Source organism: Garra rufa, chromosome 11 (genome assembly GCF_049309525.1).
Source record: "Garra rufa chromosome 11, GarRuf1.0, whole genome shotgun sequence".
Taxonomy (NCBI): Eukaryota; Metazoa; Chordata; class Actinopteri; order Cypriniformes; family Cyprinidae; genus Garra; species Garra rufa.
In genome coordinates, this window is record NC_133371.1 from 23,799,598 (window position 1) to 23,818,596 (window position 18,999).

Here is an 18,999-nt window from a genome sequence, read left to right on the forward strand (position 1 = left end):
TTGTTGGAAAAGTTTCAAATGCTAAAAAATGCTGAAAAAACAAAGATTTTATAAATTCAACTATTATTTTCTCTTGTGGACTATATGCAAACATCTTTTATGTGAAATATCTTATTCAGGTCAGTACTAAATAAAAAATAACATGCATTTTGTATGATCCCTCTTATTTTGGTTCAATATTTAACATTTTGCATATAATATTAATTATATTAATTATATATTAATTAACATAATATATTTTGCGCAGCGATCTACAAATGCACAGTACGCGATTCACATATAAATGCCGGGCAAAGTTGTGTTTGTAGAATAAAAAAAATATATATTTGTGAGTATGTTTTTTTTACTTGTGAATATAATTCATGTTTGTAGAACTCTAAGATTTATTTGTGGATCTCATTTTATTTATTTTGTGAATATGCATTTTATCAATCGCTTTACATTTATTTGTGGATCATAATGTATTTATTTGGAATTAAGCAACAATTCTAACTCCATACTAGGGCGCTATATCCTAAAATACAAAAGCTAATAGTATTAGTAGGGCTCGACAACAAGGACTGCCCGATGGCCCGGGGTCGGGACAGTAGACAGTTATCACTAAAGTTTAATTTGCCTGCGACTGTTTGTCAAATTCGTGCAAATACAGTCTTAGAAGCGAGAAACAGCTTGTGTTTTTAAGCCTTTAAATGCTACCTTCTCTGTGATGTCGTGAAAACCATATTGCTTTTCGGTTCCTCTTATCTGATTGAATGTTGTAAGCACAGTTTTTTTTCTGTAACCTGGTAACAACCAGGAAGAGACGAAGAGCGAAGAGAAGGCAACATGGCGGCAACATCAAATTATAAAGCTAAAAGGAAAATGTCAGTTTCTAACTCGCATTTGCGACTAAAATTACTACGTGCGACTGTGAAAAAATATTTAGGAGCACAATGTGCGACTGACCCCAACAGCATATTTGTGTTTGCGCTCAGTGGAGCTTCAAAGGTTTCTACACGTTTTTGCAACGCTGAGTAATATCAGCCGTTGATTATAATAGAGCTTTGTGATATCGCAAACAAAGATGAGTGACAGCTTGTAAATGAGGTACTGATTTAATACAACAGTTAAATAAACAATAAGTTATTATTAAGTGACTTACATTGTCTGACTATAACACTATGCCTGATTTTGCTCTATTTCATCTTCAAAAGTAGTCTGAAACGAGTAGTCTGCGCATCTCCACTCAAACAACTGTGTTTCGTTTATAAATGAACGTGCGTTTTTAAACAAATCTAGTGAAATGATTCAATTTCCCATTCATAAAGACACTCACTTGCTTTATTCCTGAATGAACCATCCGTTCGAACTAATCAAATGAACGATATGATTCAGTAATTACATCAGTCTCTTGCCGCCACCTGCTGGCAGATCTCTGTATTCAAAATGTTATTTTAAAATGTTAATCTCAACATGAATTTATGAATTTGATTGCACTCATGGCACATCTGAGCCTAATATAGTTATAGTTAAGGTAAAAAAAAAATCATGGACGACCACCGTTAAAAAAAAAAAAAAAAACTTTTAACAGAAATTCTGCTTAATAACACTCTGTTTACTAATATTGTTTAATTTTCTTCTTTGCAACAACATTCCTTTAATAGGAATCCTCCATTTATGTATAGTTAACTGCTGATCGGGGACCATTAACCTGGACATACTGTTGTGCATAAATTTTCTTACATCACAATTATAATTTTTTTTAATTGTTAATTGTATTTAAGGAAACGTGCATGTATACAGTTGTATTTGGCTTTTGACACATTATTTAAAGTGTGGCTAAGAAAATAACTATTAACTTTTTTTTTTTTTTTTGGTGGGGCCAGTGAACATTTTGGCAGGGTAAGTAAAAATCTGAACCACTGGCCCAATCGGGCCAGTAGAAAAAATCCTTAGCGTTGAAACCTGATTAGTATTAGTATATTAAAAAGAAAACCACCCCAGTGACACTTTGTCCCAGTGAGTGTTAACTTCTTAAATATTTCAGTATCAAAGCAAGTGTCAGGTTTGACAACTTTAAACTGGTTGAACAATGAACCAAATACTGCCTACGTCAAGTAAATGCACTTCCTTCTTTTGATTCACTTGGAGAGATGCAGACGACGGTTGCTATCTCGCTCGTTTTGAGCGCATTTGCCAGTGTTTTATCAGCAGGTAAGCTAGTACTTTTTGATATGCAGTGATTTACATGAACTAAACGTTTTGTTTTTACAATGCGAGGTTTTGATATGCATAATGTGCTTGAAGTTCGCAGACGCTAATGGTTCAAATGAGATCGAAAGCATCAAGGAAACAGTTAAGCATAAACTTGTCGTACAATTTTACATTATGTTAAGCTCTGCAATGCAGTGTCGATGTTGTTGGTGAACGAGTCGTGATGTTGTTGTTGTTGTAAGCGAATGAATGGATGTTGAACTGGGTCACAAGACTGGTCAACGTTTCATTCACTAATTATTTGGAACGAGAGGTTCGCGAAAATGACCCAATACCTGATTATAAGCATTTGGAGTGTTCCAGTAACTTACGCTCAGCAAAAACGCATAATGTGCTTGCTTACATAGGACTTGTTTGGACCTTGTTTACAGCATGTCACGCGGAATTGTTATGGAACACGTGGTTACGTTACAGCGTCATGACGTAAAAACAGCTTTTTTTTTTTCAAAGGGTGCTTCAAGAATCTGGATGTTTGTAGGTTCTCAATACCTTATGAAAATACAACTTAAATTTGATTTTCTTTCAAATAAGGAAATATATATTTTACTCATGTCCACAAAAATGATGTCAGCTATATAACCAAACACCCTTCAGAAAACTAAAAAATGGTTTATCATAAAACTTTGTGAGAATGTGGTTTCTGATATTTATGGTAAATGTCCTTTTACATTTTTTCTATATTTGATCTTCAGTGACCTATTTGTCAAGGAGTATACTAACTGCCTGTCAACTATATTGGGTACATTCTCATGTTTACAATATTTTTTATTTTTCAAAATGATGAAAATTGTTTAAATACAGCATACAAAATTAAGGAAATTTAATTTATTATGATTCAATGTAGAATTTTTTTTTTTTTTTTTTTTTTTTTTTTTTTTGCTCACTGCTTAATATACACTACCAGTCAAAAGTTTTTGAACAGGAAGATTTTTAATGTTTTTTAGAGAAGTCTTTTCTGCTCACCAAGCCTGCATTTATTTGATCCAAAATACAGCAAAAGCAGTAATATTTAGGCTTGCCACGATAGACGGTGTTAACGGTGTTACCGGTTTTAAGACGCAACACCGGTGACATCACTTTTCCACCGTGACACCGTCCCCACATTTTTTTTTTTTTTTTAAGTATTGTTTTTTTTATTAAATATTTATTTGAATTGAATGGAAAATATTCTAAATAATTTACTTAAGACGAGAGCATGCACTATAATTAAAAACTGAACATAGCTACAATGGGTCATATTTCATTTATCACGTGAGGAATTCACGAGTTCGCGCTTACATATAATAAACAGCGTAAAAGTTAAGCGTGTTTGGCGTGCTGTCCGGGAGAGGGCACTGAGCTCGGTAATCATTCAGCTTGGTGGAGGGATGCTGAAAACAAGAGATGATGAAGGTAAGACTGCTTGGCTATTTAAAGGGATTCTCTTGTAGTGCTTGGATAGGGAGTGTGATTGCTGATGGTGAATTGGCCGTGTTAATTATCTGTGCGAGCCGAGTTCCTCGCGAAATTTGTTAATAAAACATCACAACGAGAGGAGTCGAATTTACAGAAAGAGAATGGCGGACGATTTAGTGTCAAAAAGCAATGCAAAAGCACCTGTTTGGCAATATTTTGGGTTCAAAGTTTTTTTTTTTTTGTAGTTTCGTTGTCGTCCATTCAAACAATTGACGCCGAGTTGCCAATTCCCGCAAAAGTGAAAGTATAATACGCACGCATTTATAAGCTATTTAAAAGCAGAAAAAAAGAAGAAAAGAGGAAACCCCCACGGTGATACCGGTATTACCGGTGTTGTCACATGCCGATTAACCGGTGGGGAAATTTCCTCATCGTCACAACCCTAGTAATATTGTGATTTGTTTTTACTATTTAAAATTTCTATTTGAATAAATTTTAAAATGTAATTTTTTTCTGTGGTTTCAAAGCTGACTTTTTAGTATCAACACTCCGGTCACATTCTAACAATCTGATTTGCTGCTCCAAAACAATTGTTATTATTATGTTGAAAACACCTGAGCATAAATTTTTCAGGTCTCTTCGATGAATAGAAAGTTCAGAAGAACATCATTTATCTGAAATATAAATTTTTGTAACATTATAAATGTCTATAAATGTAACATATGTATCATTTGGTCACAGGAATAAATTACATTTTAAAATATATTAAAATAGAAAGCAGTTATTTTAAATAATAAAAATATTTCACAATATTGCTGCTTTTGGTGTATTTTGGATCAAATAAATGCAGGCTTGGTGAGCAGAAGAGACTTCTTTAAAAAACTTCTTACTTCTAACTTCATAATCTTACTGTGGTAGTATAGGTATATGATTCTCTATATTATAGATCAATGTTTCCACAATGTTTCAAGTTTCAAGGGAAAAACTAATAATTACAACATTTCTGACTCCACTTAAGTCTGCTGGGGTACATCCTAAAAGTTTTCACTCTGAGGTCATGGCATTACAATACAATTAAAAGTCAAATGTGTATATATTAACTTTTTATTAAAGCAATGAGTGGCAATCATTTTGAATTACATAATGGGCAATTTAATTTGAATATACAACTAAAATATGTTAAAAAGGATTATGGGTCATTGGGGGACATGAATAATACACTAGATCCATTATTGAAAATAAGCTGAAAAAGGACACAAAACAAAGGTTGCCTTACAAGGATCCTTCAAACTAAAATGGCCTTAAATGGCGCTCAATGACATGGCAGCCAAGCTCTGAAGCCTTCAAATTGAAGAACACTATTTGAGAATGCAGGTCACATGAATGACTGGAATTACCCCATCACTACAATACAATCTTACCATAAAGCATAAACTCATTGCCTTGTATTCCCAGCAGAAACGTTTCGGTTTTCTTCTTATTATGGGAATCACATGGTACTCCAGAAGGCCCCAGCCGAAGCAGTCGTGTGGGGATATGGACAGACAGGTGCCAAGGTTGTGGTATCATTGTCAGGATCATACGAAGTCTTTACTACTGTTATCAATGGTAAGTATTTTATAATATTTGACATTGCAAATCAATTCAAACCTGTGTGACTGTGAAACTTAAACAGAAATAATGTAATTAATATCCACTAACAATTTAGTCTAATTTAAATGTGTCACAGGTATTTGGCGTGCAACTCTCGAACCTGTAAAGGCTGGTGGTCCCTACAATTTGACTGCATCTCAAAACATAACTAATAGCTCAGTCACACTCACAGATGTGCTCTTTGGAGATACCTGGTTATGTAGTGGACAAAGTAACATGGCATTCACTCTTGGTCAAGTAAGTGACTCAATCTCTTTACTCAAAGTCTTTTTTTGAGTTATAAGTCAGTTTACTTATTCCTCTATTTTGTGATATTTATGTGATAAATATTTGATGATATACATGTATGTCTGTTGTTCTTCAAAAGGTGATTAATGCAACAGAGGAGCTGGCCTTGGCCTCAAAGTACACAGACGTGAGGATATTCCAGGCTGCCTTGGAGATGAGCGAAGAGGAACTAATTGACCTTGCAAGAGTGGAGGTTCCTTGGTCCCGACCAACAGCGAGTATGGAATATGGTCTCAAACACAAATGAATGAGATATTGGTTGCATTCCTGTTTTATCTTAAAGGAAAACCTGGGTATTAAGACTTGTTTGGCTTAATATAAAGTAAATTATGTTTCTTACTGAAATATGTAGTAGAAAACCCATGAAAAATCCACATAGTTTTATACATACACTATATTGCCAAAAGTATCCAAATAATCGGAATCAGGTGTTCCAATCACTTCCATGGCCACAGGTGTATAAAATCAAGCACCTAGGCATGCAGACTGTTTTTACAAACATTTGTGAAAGAATGGCTCGCTCTCAGGAGCTCAGTGAAATCCAGCGTGGAACTGTGATAGGATGCCACCTGTGCAACAAGTCCAGTCGTGAAACTTCCTCGCTCCTGAATATTCCACAGTCAACTGTCAGCTGTATTATAAGAACATGGAAGCATTTGGGAACGACAGCAACTCAGGCCATGTAAACTGACAAAGCGGGGTCAGCGGATGCTGAGGCGCATAGTGCGAAGAGGTCGCCAACTTTCTGCAGAGGCATCGCTACAGACCTCCAAACTTCCACTTAATGTGGCCTTCAGATTAGCTCAAGAACAGTGCACAGAGAGCTTCATGGAATGGGTTTCCATGGCCAAGCAGCTGCATCCAAGCCATACATCACCAAGTGCAATGCAAAGTGTCGGATGCAGTGGTGTAAAGCATGCCGCCACTGGACTCTAGAGCAGTGGAGATGCGTTCTCTGGAGTGACGAATCGCACTTCTCAATCTGGCAATCTGATGGACGAGTCTGGGTTTGGCGGTTGCCAGGAGAACGGTACTTGTCTGACTGCATTGTGCCAAGTGTAAAGTTTGGTGGAGGGGGGATTATGGTGTGGGGTTGTTTTTCAGGAGCTGGGCTTGCCCCCATTAGTTCCAGTGAGAGGAACTCTGAATGCTTCAGCATACCAAGACATTTTGGTCAATTCCATGGTCCCAACTTTGTGGAAACAGTTTGGAGCTGGCGCCTTCCTCTTTCAACATGGCTGTGCACCAGTGCACAAAGCAAGGTCCATAAAGACATGGATGACAGAGTCTGGTGTGGATGAACTTGACTGGCCTGCACAGAGTCCTGACCTCAACCCGATAGAACACCCTTTTGGGATGAATTAGAGTGGAGACTGAGAGTCAGGCCTTCTTGTCCAACATCAGTGTGTGACCTCACATATGTGCTTCTGGAAGAATGGTCAAAAATTCCCATAAACACACTCCTAAACCTTGTGAACAGCCTTCCCAGAAGAGTTGAAGCTGTTATTGCTGCAGAGGGTGGACCGACGTCAAATTGAACCCTATGGATTAGGAATATTATGTCACTTAAGTTCATATGCAAGTCAAAGCAGGTGAGCGAATACTTTTGGCAATATAGTGTATTTTAGACTATGGGGCACCATTATTTCAATGACAAGAAATGGCTGCACTCGGTGAGCTACTAGGACTACCTGTTGCTATTTTTACCACAACACAACTAAATAAAATACTGATAAAAAGCCACATTGCGTCGCTTTTGGTTGTAATTTTCAGTTGAAGGGCAACAAGAGAAACAAAGTAAGCCTTCACTGTTATTCCTAGTGATAAGAAGCAGAGAAAAGAATAGGAAGATGCCTGTGGATGAATAAAACTTCCTAAAGACCCGCGTCTTTGTTCTCTCCACTTTAGCCCTGATGCTTCTGAGGCTTTTAGTAGACAACAGCTACTGAAAGAGCTTACAAACAGCAGAGACAAGAAACGCTAGATGCCATCCTGTCAGGATGTAAGCATGCTGACGCTTATCATAAAGCCGCAGCCACTGAAGGAGTTCCTCAGCACGGATTTCACTCGATATCCAGGGGCATTTAGACTCCTTGTGGGGAAAGCCGATGGTACAACATTTGGTTTAAGCCTATACTTATATTCATCGCCACCTGTAAGCTCTTTCAGTAGCTGTGGTAATCGTATCAGTATTTTATTTTCCGAGATGTGTCGCGGTAAAAATAGCAACAGGTAGCGCCAGTAGCTCACAGAGTGCAACCATTTCATGTCATAATGGAACCCCCATAGTCTACAATATGCATAAAACAATGTGGATTTTTTAAATAACATAAATCTTTAATGGGCGTTCTACTTAATATTTCAGGAAGAGACATCATTTGCGTCATATTAAGCCATAGTCTTAATGCCTGCCGTTCCCTGTAAGGGTAATGTCCAGAGGAAAATGAAAACCTGTTAGATGTATGTATGCATAACACTCCTGCAGAGAGATAAGCAGCTGTTCTTGTTGTCTTTTTGTGCTCTTTGTTCAAGAATTGCTTGGTGGAAAGGAATTCAGCCATTTCTCTGCAGTTTGCTGGCTCTTTGGCCGCTATCTCTATGAAACACTGAAGTATCCCATAGGGCTAGTACACTCAAGTTGGGGAGGCACACCTGTGGAGGCCTGGTCATCCACACGGGCACTTCACACGTGTGGATTGACGGACAGGTACAATGCTGTAACAAAATACGTAATACTTTATCATGTTGAAAATTCTGTTGTTAATTACTCAACCTCATGTTGTTCTAAGCCTTTAAGACAAATTCGGAACACAAATTAAGATATTTTTGATGAAATCTTAGAGCTTTCTGACCCTGCTTACTTACCATGTTTAAGGGTCTGAAAGGTAGTAAGGACATCATTAAAATAGTCCATGTGACATTAGTAGTTCAACCGTAATTTTATGAAGCTACGGGAATACTTTTTGTGAGCAAAGAAAACAAAAATAACAACACAAGAGTACCATGACTTTACATGTTTAACTTTTGTACCTGAATTGCAGTGTTCCCCATAGTGAATTATTTGTACAAAGTGACCCCTCGGAGGATGTCTCTGATAAAAGGAAGAATTCGGTGCTCTGGAATGCCATGATCCATCCATTACTCAACATGACCATAACAGGAGCCATATGGTACCAAGGTGAAGAATTGCAGCAGTGTATAACAATTCTAACATTCAAAGACTTGCTATTTTTACTTTGCTTTTTATCTCAGGTGAGGCTAATGCAAACTACAACAGGGATAAATACAACTGCTCTTTCCCTATCATGATTGACGACTGGAGGATGGCTTTCCATAAAGGCTCAGGTGGCCAAACTGCACTAGACTTTCCATTTGGATTTGTACAGGTGCCCTTGAATAGTCAGTAATTGAAGAAATATATCTTAACAATACTTTTGACAAGACACATGTGCCATCAATACTTAAAATTGTACTTTGATTTTATCTTTAGCTAAGCACATATCGCAAAAACGATAAAAAAGATGGGTTCAGAGAAATACGCTGGCATCAGACCGCAGACTATGGCTTTGCCCCTAATAAGCGTATGAAGAACACCTTCATGGCTGTTGCTATTGATGTACCTGATGAAAAGTCCCCCTTTGGCAGGTATGGAAGATTAGAAGCTGTAGTTAAAGTGTTATTTAAAATGTTTAATGCTAACATGCTGATTTGCCTGTTTATTAGTATCCATCCAGAGGATAAACAGGATGTGGCATATAGACTTGTGCTAGGGGCAAGAGCTGTCGCCTATGGGGAGAAGAATGTATCTTTCCAAGGACCTTTCCCTACTCACGCCGTGCTCAAACAGGACTTTATTGGCATTGTGTTTAATCAGGGAATTTATGCCATTTCTGATAATGGATTTTTTGAGGTAAGATAACCTTCAAATATGTATAGGTACATACTGTTGAAGTCAAATGTTTACATACACCTTGCAGAATCTGCAAAATGTTAATTATTTAACTCCCTTAAAAAGAGGGATATTTAGTTATGACCTGAATAAGATATTTCACATAAAAGGGATTTACATATAGTCCACAGGAGAAAATAATAGTTGCATTTATAAAAATGACCCTGTTCAAAAGTTTACATACATGATTTAGAGATCCATCTTTTTACACTGAGGACAACTGAGGCACTCACATGCAACTATTACAGAAGGTTCAACTGCTCACTGATGCTTCAGAAGGAAAAAACGGTACATCTTCTGTAGCTTTTGTAAGGCAGTAAACAAATAAAACAAATATATATATTTAGGCAAAATAAGAAAAATGTACACATCCTCATTCTGTGCAGAAGTTTTCACCCCAGGCTCTTAATGTATCGTTTTTCCTTCTGGAGCATCAGTGAGCATTTGAACCTTCTGTAATAGTTGCGCATGAGTCCCTCAATTGTCCTCAGTGTGAAAAGATGGATCTCAAAATCATACAGTCATTGTTGGAAAGGGTTTAAATTAGTGGTGGGCCGTTATCGGCGTTAACGTGCTGCGTTAACGTGAGACTCATATCGCGCGATAAAAAAAATATCGCCGTTAATCTATTCTCAAAGTTGGGTTGGGAGCTGGGTCTAAACTATGTAAGCTGTGATGACCTTCACCTTGATAGTTTAGCGCGGATGACGTATATCTAGTTGAATTGCAATGTAGGGGGCGAGAACGAGTCTTCAACTTCTGTGAAATTACCACATCAAATGAGACGCGCAGACATGGATGCAGTTATGAAGCCGCTTCAGGGCAGGTGCGTGCGTTGCTAGACCCTTTTTACTGGGGCACGTGCCCCAGTGAAAATCTGCTGTGCCCCAGTAAAATCTCAAGTTTGAGTTATAATTTACTTTGATAATCCCGAAATAAAGACATTAAACTATATGCAACAACTGAATTGACGCTTCTAAAAGCAACGCAGTTTATTGGAAGATGCACGCAGATAGGCTATCCATGCCCGCGCGCCTGTGTATTTTACTGGAACGCGCACGTCGTACAGCCTTTTGCGCAGAAGTACTTGGTTACACAAGTTTGTATAGTTAATTGTGTTGTAAATGCAATTGTCAAGCAGTTTGTAATGCATTTTGGAAACAGGAGATGAGCGCCTGGTCTAATGCGCCACCTGGCTTGAGAAACCCGTTCTCAAAGACTTACTTTTAGTCATTATTTGGGTAGCACACATATTCTGAATGCCTTCAGAAGAATTCAAATTAGCCATTTTAATCTAGATTAATCTAGATTAATTTCAAGATTTAATCTAGATTAATCTAGATTAAAAAAATTAATCTATGCCCACCACAAGTTTAAATACACAAAAATGCTGAAAAATCAAAGAATTTGTGGGACCTGAAGGCAGTTTAACTGTTCAGGACAAAGAAGGGACTCATGAACAACTATCACCAAAAAAAAAAAAAAAAATGTTGATCATTCAGGCAACAACACCGTATTAAAGGAACACTCCACTTTTTTTGGAAATAGGCTAATTCTCCAACTCCCCCCGAGTTAATAAGTTGGTTTTTACCATTTTGAAATCCATTCAGCCGTTCTCCTGTTCTGACGATATCACTTTTAGCAAAGCTTAGCATAGATCATTGAATCCTATTAGACCAATAGCATCGCGTTCAAAAATGACCAACGAGTTTCGGTATTTGTCCTATTTAAAACTTGACTCTTCTGCAGTTATATTGTGCATTAAGACCGGCGGAAAATGTAAAGATGCGATTTTCTAGGCCGATAAGATTAGGAACTACACTCCCATTCCGGTGTAATAGTCAAGGAAGTTTGCTGCTATAACATGGCCGAAGCAGGCGCAGTAATATCACGCAGCACAACGTGACCAACTGCATGCACAGGGAGCGTTCCTCGTTGGAAGTTACCCAGCTGGGAACTTATTTCAGGCGCTGCGTGATATTACTGCGCCTGCTTCGGCCATATTACGGCAGCAAACTTCCTTGACTATTACGCTGGAATGGGAGTGTAGTTCCTAATCTTATCAGCCTAGAAAATCGCAGCTTTACATTTTCCGCTGGTTTTAGCACACGATATAACTGCAGTAGAGTCAAGTTTTAAATAGGACAAATACCAAAACTCAATGGTTATTTTTGAACGCGATGCTATTGGTCTCATAGGATTCATTGATCTATTTTAAGCTATGCTAAAAGTGATATCGCCAGAACAGGAGAACGGCTGAATGGGTTTCAAAACAGTAAAACTCAACTTATTAACTCGGGGGGGAGTTGGAGAATGAGCCTATTTCCAAAAAAAGTGGAGTGTTCCTTTAAGAATCAAGTGTATGTAAACTTTTGAACAGTGTCATTTCCATAAATTAAACTATTATTTTCTTTTCTGGACTATATGTAAACCTCTTTTATGTGAAATATCTTATTCAGGTCAGTACTAAATAAAAAAAAAAACATGCATTTTGTATGATCCCTCTTATTTTGGTAAAATAATAAACATTTTGCAGATTCTGCAAGGTGTATGTAAACTTTTGAATTAAACTGTATTTAATTTAAAAATTAAGTTTGAAGTGGGAATGCTATTTTTTTAATTTTTATTTTCATCTTTTTTACCATAGATCTGCTGCTCTGAGGACAAGACGTGTGAAACAGATGACAAATGGTTACCTGTTCCCATTGAAAAACATGGCTTTGATTATGTCCTAGTATCTAAACCAAAATGTCCTGCTGCTAATATTACTGCTGTGCGTTATCTCTGGACAGACTGGCCTTGTAAGTTCAAAGCCTGCCCTATCTACAGCTCTGATGGACTTTTGCCTGCACCACCGTTCATCCTGGCAATAACAAACTAGTAACCAATAAAAGTATAGGCCTACTGAACAACTGAGTTTACAAAATGTCTCTTAATATCATATAGCAGTGATTTTCAATCCTGGTCCTAGGGGCCCGCTCCAAATGTTGTATGCCTCTAATATCTGACAAGCTCGGTTTGGTTGATAGAGCTCTCTGGTAATGAGCCGATGATCTGAATCAGGCATGTTGTATAAGGAAGACATACAAAATATGGATCCTCAGAACCAGGACTTAAAACCACTGCCATATGTGACCCAACCAAAACCAGTCATAAGGGTCAATTTTTTGAAATTGAGGTTTATAAATCACATGAAAGTTAAATGTTGATGTATGGTTTGTTAGGATAGGACAATATTTGGCCGAGATACAACTATTTGAAAATCTGGAATATATGGTTGCAAAAAAATGTAAATATTAAGAAAATCTCCTTTAAAGTTGTCCAAATGAAGTCCTTAGCAATGCATATTTTTGCATAAGTTAGCATAAGTTTTGATATATTAACGGTGGGAAATATACAAAATGTCTTTATGGAACATGATCTTTACTTAATATCCTAATGATTTTTGGCGTAAAAGAAAAATCAATCATTTTGATAGAATGTACTGTTGGCTACTGACTTAAGTTTTTTTAGGATGCAAAATAATTATATGAATGTGCAAAATGTTTAACATATTTATTAAAGGAGATTTTGAATGATTGTATCTCTGCATGATTGTATTTCTGCAAATCTTGTGACATAATCTTTGTTCGTAATGTGAACTCCTTGATTGGAGACATTTTCCACCTATTTCTACCTAATTTAATCATGTTGCACTTTAGATTTTCCCTTTTTTGAAAGGACATTGTAAGTTTGCTTTTTATGTGATGTAACATTAAACGTTTTGTATTGTCAGACTGTGTCAGACTTTGTTCATTGTGTGAGGTTGAGTTTTGTCTTCTGATTGAAAATCATGTTTAGTGGAGAATTCATAACCTGCAAAAGTTTAACTACTTTGATTAACATCAGTTTTTTCCTGTAAGATATAGTTAAATATTAAAGAGAAGCCACAAGAAACCAGATACATCTTCATGCATCACTGCCATAAAACATTTTTTTCAGAAAAGCACTGCTAATCAGAATTAAATCATAATGGTTCATACAAATATATAAAAAATATACATTCACATAACAGTTTTAGTTGCTCAGGTAAATAAACGTCCAAAACAAAAAGTAATAAATTATCCCTATCTACCGGTTTCATATTCGGACTTAAAAGTCTGACAACCAAACCGTAGAAGTAGACACCAAATATGAGGACCACGCTACCAATTAATATAATGAACCAATTTGGTCTTTGTTGTGAATTTAATCTTTGAACAGACTAAAATGACCACTGTGGGAGGGATACAGACATTTGGTGTTTTCAAATGTTACTGTTTTGCATGCCAAGTTAATTTTTACTTGCATAACCGTGGAATTTGTCCGTGTATCAAAAAAAAGAAAAGAAAAAAGTAGCTTATTTGTGGAATGTGTCAGTATCGCCACCTAATGGCCAGGTCATTTTTATGTTTTGTATATTTCACAGGAAGAAGGTGACAGTACCGACATCATTTTTTGCATTGTGCATTTTTTTTTTTTTGTTGTTGTTGTTCTTGAAATCCTTTATTTGGTTGTTTGCTTGCATGTCATTATGACATAAATCATGCGCATAACATCTGGAAAAATACTTACAAAAGGACAATGACAACTATAAACTGCGGCAACTGTAGTTGGTGGGCTTAAAGTGCCCCTATTATGCCATTTTAAAGGTAGTTAATATTGTTGTAATAGTCTCTTAAAACAGGTTTACATGTATGCAAGTTCAAAAAACACTTTAGTTTTCTCCAAAATTAGATTTATTTTTACCCCGTTTCTAAATGATTCGTAAACGACTCGTGTGAAGCAGTTCGAAGAATCAGTCTCTCTAAACCCCTCCTTTCAGTGAGCCCTCACTGCTGTGATTGGTCAGATGGTGCAGTCCTTTTGGATTGGTCTACCGCTACAGCGCAAACCGAAACGCCCATTGGCATAACTGAATGACAGCTGCGGAGACCTGTTAATGCATAGAAAAGATAGCCTCGATTTTACCCTATCAATTCGAGCCGGAGTCTGACGATGAAACTGTTGAAGTGTCACATCGACAAGAAACTGTTTTGCAAGCACGACCGGAGCAGGACGTTTCTCAGTGGGTGTCATATGTTAACTGTGGACAGTGTTTGCAATTTGCTTTTGTAAGCGAACCGGGCACACCTCTACGTTGTGAACTTCAACACTGTACAATCCATAACACTGCGTTAAGCCATTGTTTATCATTATCATTACTTAAACTAATAAGGCAGACAGACAGTCAAGCTGCATCAATCACAAGACTTTTTAGACTACATTGCACTCACAGCTGAACAACAGAACTACAGAAACGCAAGTTAGCCGGTTACCAAGACATGTGCGGGGTTGTTACACACCATAACGTACACAAAGACGTATTTTGAACGATCGCTAGAAAATACAATTATTAATCATACTTACAGGTAGAAGTTCAGAGGAGCAAGCCGGTCCAAATAAACTGGGCACTGATCCATTTTTTAAAACCAAGCGTTTGGTGAATCTCGCGTTGTAACGTTACTCCCCAAGATTAGAAAAGCAGTCACAGTAAAATGACGCGAACACAACACAAGATTGGCATTGGACTGCTGAGGTGTTGAAAAAATTAATGTTAACCACTGATAGTTTCATCTTTTGGAAGGGCATATAAAACAAATTCACTCTCACAGGCTGTCACAGCGCAGGGCGTCTTCTTGACATGATGTAATCCACGTGAAAATGGTAGGCCTGCTGTTTGTGGGCGGGCAAGTTGTTCGCGAAATTGAATGTGGGCGGACATTACGCAAATGTGTAGCTCGTGACGTGTGGCCGTTACAGAAAAAAGATTCGAATTGCTGACGACTCGTTTAGGCGAATGTGAGCCGACTCTTTTTTTTTGATAGACAAAAACTTTATTTATAGTGCACTGTCGGCGTCACAACTTTGCAGATAGTTTATGTTCACATACAGCTACATGACACACTACATGAAATATCATATTTGAAAAGGCATAATAGGGGCACTTTAAGAAAGAGATGGTTCTTTAAATAACCTTTGAACAAATAGTTCTTTGTGGAACCAAAATGGTTCTTCTGTGGCATCGCTGTTAAGAACCTTTTAAAGCACCTTTATTTTTAAGAGTGCAGGGTTCAAGAGCTAAAGACATTCGGTATGTCGTTTTTCAGAAAATTCTTAAAAATAGGGGTGCAGGTTTAGAGGTTAACCAATGTCTTTGCTGTTGACCTTCGATGATCCAATTCAACCATACTAATACGCAAAAATGACTTTAGATTATTACTATTTTATTAAATTTGATTAATATTATTAATGCTGAAGCGTGTTGAAGTTTCTTTTTCTGCAGCCTACTGTTCATGCAATCCAGAATGGCAGCACTGCTTCCTACTGAACAGACATGAATATTAAAAACAAACAAGTAAGCCCAGTCCAGATTTAAAAAGTACTACAAAATGTAATTAGTTAATTAACGCAATACTGTAATGCATTAATTTTTAACTTTCCCCAACACATCACAAAGAGCCACAAAATCACTTTTTTTACCACCAAAAGTATATGATAACTTTGGAAGCCAGTTTCCGCCACTGAATAAAAAATAAAAAAAGGTAAGTGCGACTTTTTATATCATAATTCTGACTCTTTTTTTTCTCAAATTGTGAGATATAAACTCGCAATTGAGAATTATTTATTTCTGAGGAGCAAAAAGACTGATATGTTCACAGAATTGCGAGTTTTATTAACTCTTTTATTCAGTGGTGGAAACGGGCTTCCATAACCACCAGTAGATGGATCACAGTTACTAAATTGAATAAATAAAATGATTTATAACAGCTACGTGCATTCTGTACCAAATTAATAATATCCATAAATGTTATATGCACTTTTTAAATAGCTCTAAACAGCCTAAAACACCTATAAAGTATATACAATAACACTGATACGCAGTGTTTATGAGCCAGAGTGCGCCCCCTGTATGAAAATTTAACTTACATCCGCAATTAATGTAATATAGCGCCTCTAGTTGTTTCAACTCAATGACATGAGGAGCGCGTGCGCTAGAAGGCGTGTGCGCGTGTATGTAAACTAGCGGCCTTTCCACCTGGTGACCGACGTTTGTGTTTCTATCAAAACCCACACTGTACATATTGTAAACCTAAACAGGTAATTCATTTAATTCTAGAAATCGCAAAAACCATTTGGTGACGGTTGCACCGCTTCATCGTCAGCTGTTTGTTAACGCTGTGTGTAAAATGCAGTTAGCTAGCATGCTAGCGTTAGCGGCTCCGCCAGCGTTTTGCAACATTTTATACAATCTCACGTAAACTGTAACGTAAATCTTAATATTGCGTGCACGTTTCTCGTGTTGATTAATGAACAGTCTTTGAAAATGCGTTTATAAATATAGTATAAATTAAATACAGAATTTGTATGTTTGTGGATTTCGCCTGAGAGTGTTTAGCTATTTGGCTATCAACAACTTTTTCATACTTTATTGTGTTAACGTTACTGAGTTGTTAAACATGTGTTATTATGCACTTATATTGTAAACGTAATGCGTTTCTACCACTGTTATATAGTTTTAATGTTATCTATGTTGCAAACGCAAACCTGTTTTACTCAGAAGCTGACTGTGTCAAACTTTTTTAATTAAGCTTAGTTAATCTGTAACCCTTAAATATCATTTCCTTAAAGTGTTTGGACACTTGGTGTTTAGTAAAGACAATTTACTAGTTTAGTTAACAAAATGACAATTGCATTGTACATTGATTGACACATGACACAAGTGCCACATTTTTTGAATGCATAGCTACTGCAGTTCATTAGGTGCAATGGGGAAATCCATACATTATAAAGTAATGTAGCATAATGTATATTTCCCATAGTGGAAATATTTCACTTTTCTCTGAGTGTAAAGATCAAGTCAGATTCAGAATGGCATTATATATGTCAGCTTGTGTGTTAGTTGGGTAGGTTGGTTAAATTTGCACCCTCTGTGACCCCTAGCAGCAGCCCTGCCCCGACGCGCCCCAACCCCAAGCGGAGCCGTCATGTGGCAGGAGGCCCGCAAACATGAGCGCAAACTGCGCGGGATGATGGTGGACTACAAGCGGCGTGGAGAGAGACGCAGAGAGTACTATGAGAAAATTGTAAGTCGATAAACGAAAGTGTCATGACCTTGACTGCACTTTCATTCTTTGTTTTTTTTGAGCACAGCCTAATCTTGTTCCTGGACAGAAGTTTTAAATGACCAATTGCATTTCTCTCATTCTGTGTAGAAAAAGGATCCAGCCCAGTTCCTGCAGGTTCATGGCCGGGCATACAAAATCCACCTGGATTCAGCTGTAGCCCTGGCAGCTGAGAGTCCCCTCAACATGTATGCTACTAGAATACGACATAATGGACCAACATAACCCCATATAAAGGTTTTTGTTTGGAAAACTGTTACAGCTTCATTCTTTGTCCTAACAGGATGCCTTGGCAAGGAGATACCAGCAACATGATTGATAGATTTGATGTCAGGGCACACTTGGACTACATCCCCACCTATACACCACCTCTTGTCAACACTACGTGAGTAGTATGATCTTAATTTCGTGTAGAAAAATATAAAATAGATTGCTTTATAAGTAAGCAAAGAAACAGGCAGCAGGATGCTGGCTTTCCAAAATGGGGGCATAGTGTGGTTTCATTTCCCATCTAGTTTTCAGTGTAACTCTCTGGTATTCCTCACTTAAAGGGTTAGTTCACAGAAAAATGAAAATTCTGTCATTAAGTACTCACCCTCATGTTGTTCCAAACCTGTAAGACCTTTGTTCATCCTCGGAAACACAAATTAAGATATTTTTGATGAAATCCAAGAGCTTTCTGACCAGCAGTGCAACCAACTAGCACTGTCAAAATGGTTGAAAACTAAATTCAAATTTTGTACTTAATGTTATCAATATTTAAATTATATTTGAATTTTAAAGAGCATAATTTCAGTTAGGAAGAAAAAAGCTTTTGGCTTCTCTTCTGAGGCCACAAGAGGGGGGATCGAGCAAAATATTGCTTATGCACGTTTTTTTCAAAACAACAAATAACACTTTTATCTTTGAAAGAAGTGCATAATGTTTAAATTATGTTTATAAACCAAATATAATTACATAAGTTGCTTAAACAATTACAAGCAAAACATCATCATGTATAGTTTAATACAAAGGACTGAAAACCTGTCCTTATAGAACATGCGATGCATATGTGTTCTGCGTGTACGGCTTGGTTTCAGTTTTGCCATAAACAAGATGATCTCCGCATTGATGTTCTCTTTTTCCACAATATTTTGAATGAACAACCAGCAGCTTCGCATCTAGTGGGTTTTGCTGTATAGGCTATAGGGGTGTAACGATATTACAAACCGAACCGAAATATCGCGATACACCAACCACGATACGTACCGCGGTACTCTCACGCCCCCTGCTGCCCAT

General features: G+C 37.2%; 2 protein-coding genes across 5 annotated transcripts in view; both read left to right on the forward strand.

The window, feature by feature from the left end:
• Nucleotides 1–2,065: 2,065 nt before the first annotated feature.
• Nucleotides 2,066–13,312, forward strand: siae (sialic acid acetylesterase). 2 transcript variants are annotated; one of them, XM_073850444.1, is made up of 10 exons: nt 2,066–2,193; nt 5,107–5,256; nt 5,378–5,538; nt 5,669–5,807; nt 8,122–8,296; nt 8,631–8,767; nt 8,842–8,975; nt 9,080–9,234; nt 9,313–9,499; nt 12,186–13,312. In XM_073850444.1, exons 1-10 carry the CDS (start codon nt 2,133–2,135, stop codon nt 12,417–12,419), a joined length of 1,533 nt encoding a protein of 510 aa, XP_073706545.1. In that variant the 5' UTR covers nt 2,066–2,132; the 3' UTR covers nt 12,420–13,312. The 2 variants fall into 2 exon arrangements, with proteins under 2 accessions (XP_073706545.1, XP_073706544.1); XM_073850443.1 differs by having other exon boundaries at nt 2,097–2,193; nt 5,104–5,256.
• A 3,268-nt stretch (nt 13,313–16,580) lies between these two features.
• The window catches only part of clasrp (CLK4-associating serine/arginine rich protein), a 30,222-nt gene continuing 27,803 nt past the window's right edge, over nt 16,581–18,999 (forward strand). For 2 of the 3 annotated variants that reach the window (XR_012357061.1, XM_073850579.1), the window contains exons 1-4: nt 16,581–16,696; nt 17,540–17,682; nt 17,812–17,909; nt 18,005–18,106. Coding sequence is in view for 2 of the 3 variants with exons in the window: in XM_073850579.1 (XP_073706680.1) it covers nt 17,584–17,682; nt 17,812–17,909; nt 18,005–18,106 (299 nt within the window). In the remaining variant the exon portion in view is untranslated. The remainder of the gene's footprint in view (nt 16,697–17,539; nt 17,683–17,811; nt 17,910–18,004; nt 18,107–18,999) is intronic. The other variant, XM_073850580.1, reaches the window with a different exon arrangement.

Excerpts from the sequence above, each read along its gene's own strand:
- siae (XM_073850443.1), top strand. The coding sequence starts at position 2,133 with ATGCAGACGACGGTTGCTATCTCGCTCGTTTTGAGCGCATTTGCCAGT. Across the intron at positions 5,257-5,377 it reads CTTTACTACTGTTATCAATG|GTATTTGGCGTGCAACTCTC; the intron begins GTAAGTATTTTA and ends AATGTGTCACAG. Across the intron at positions 5,539-5,668 it reads TGGCATTCACTCTTGGTCAA|GTGATTAATGCAACAGAGGA; the intron begins GTAAGTGACTCA and ends GTTCTTCAAAAG.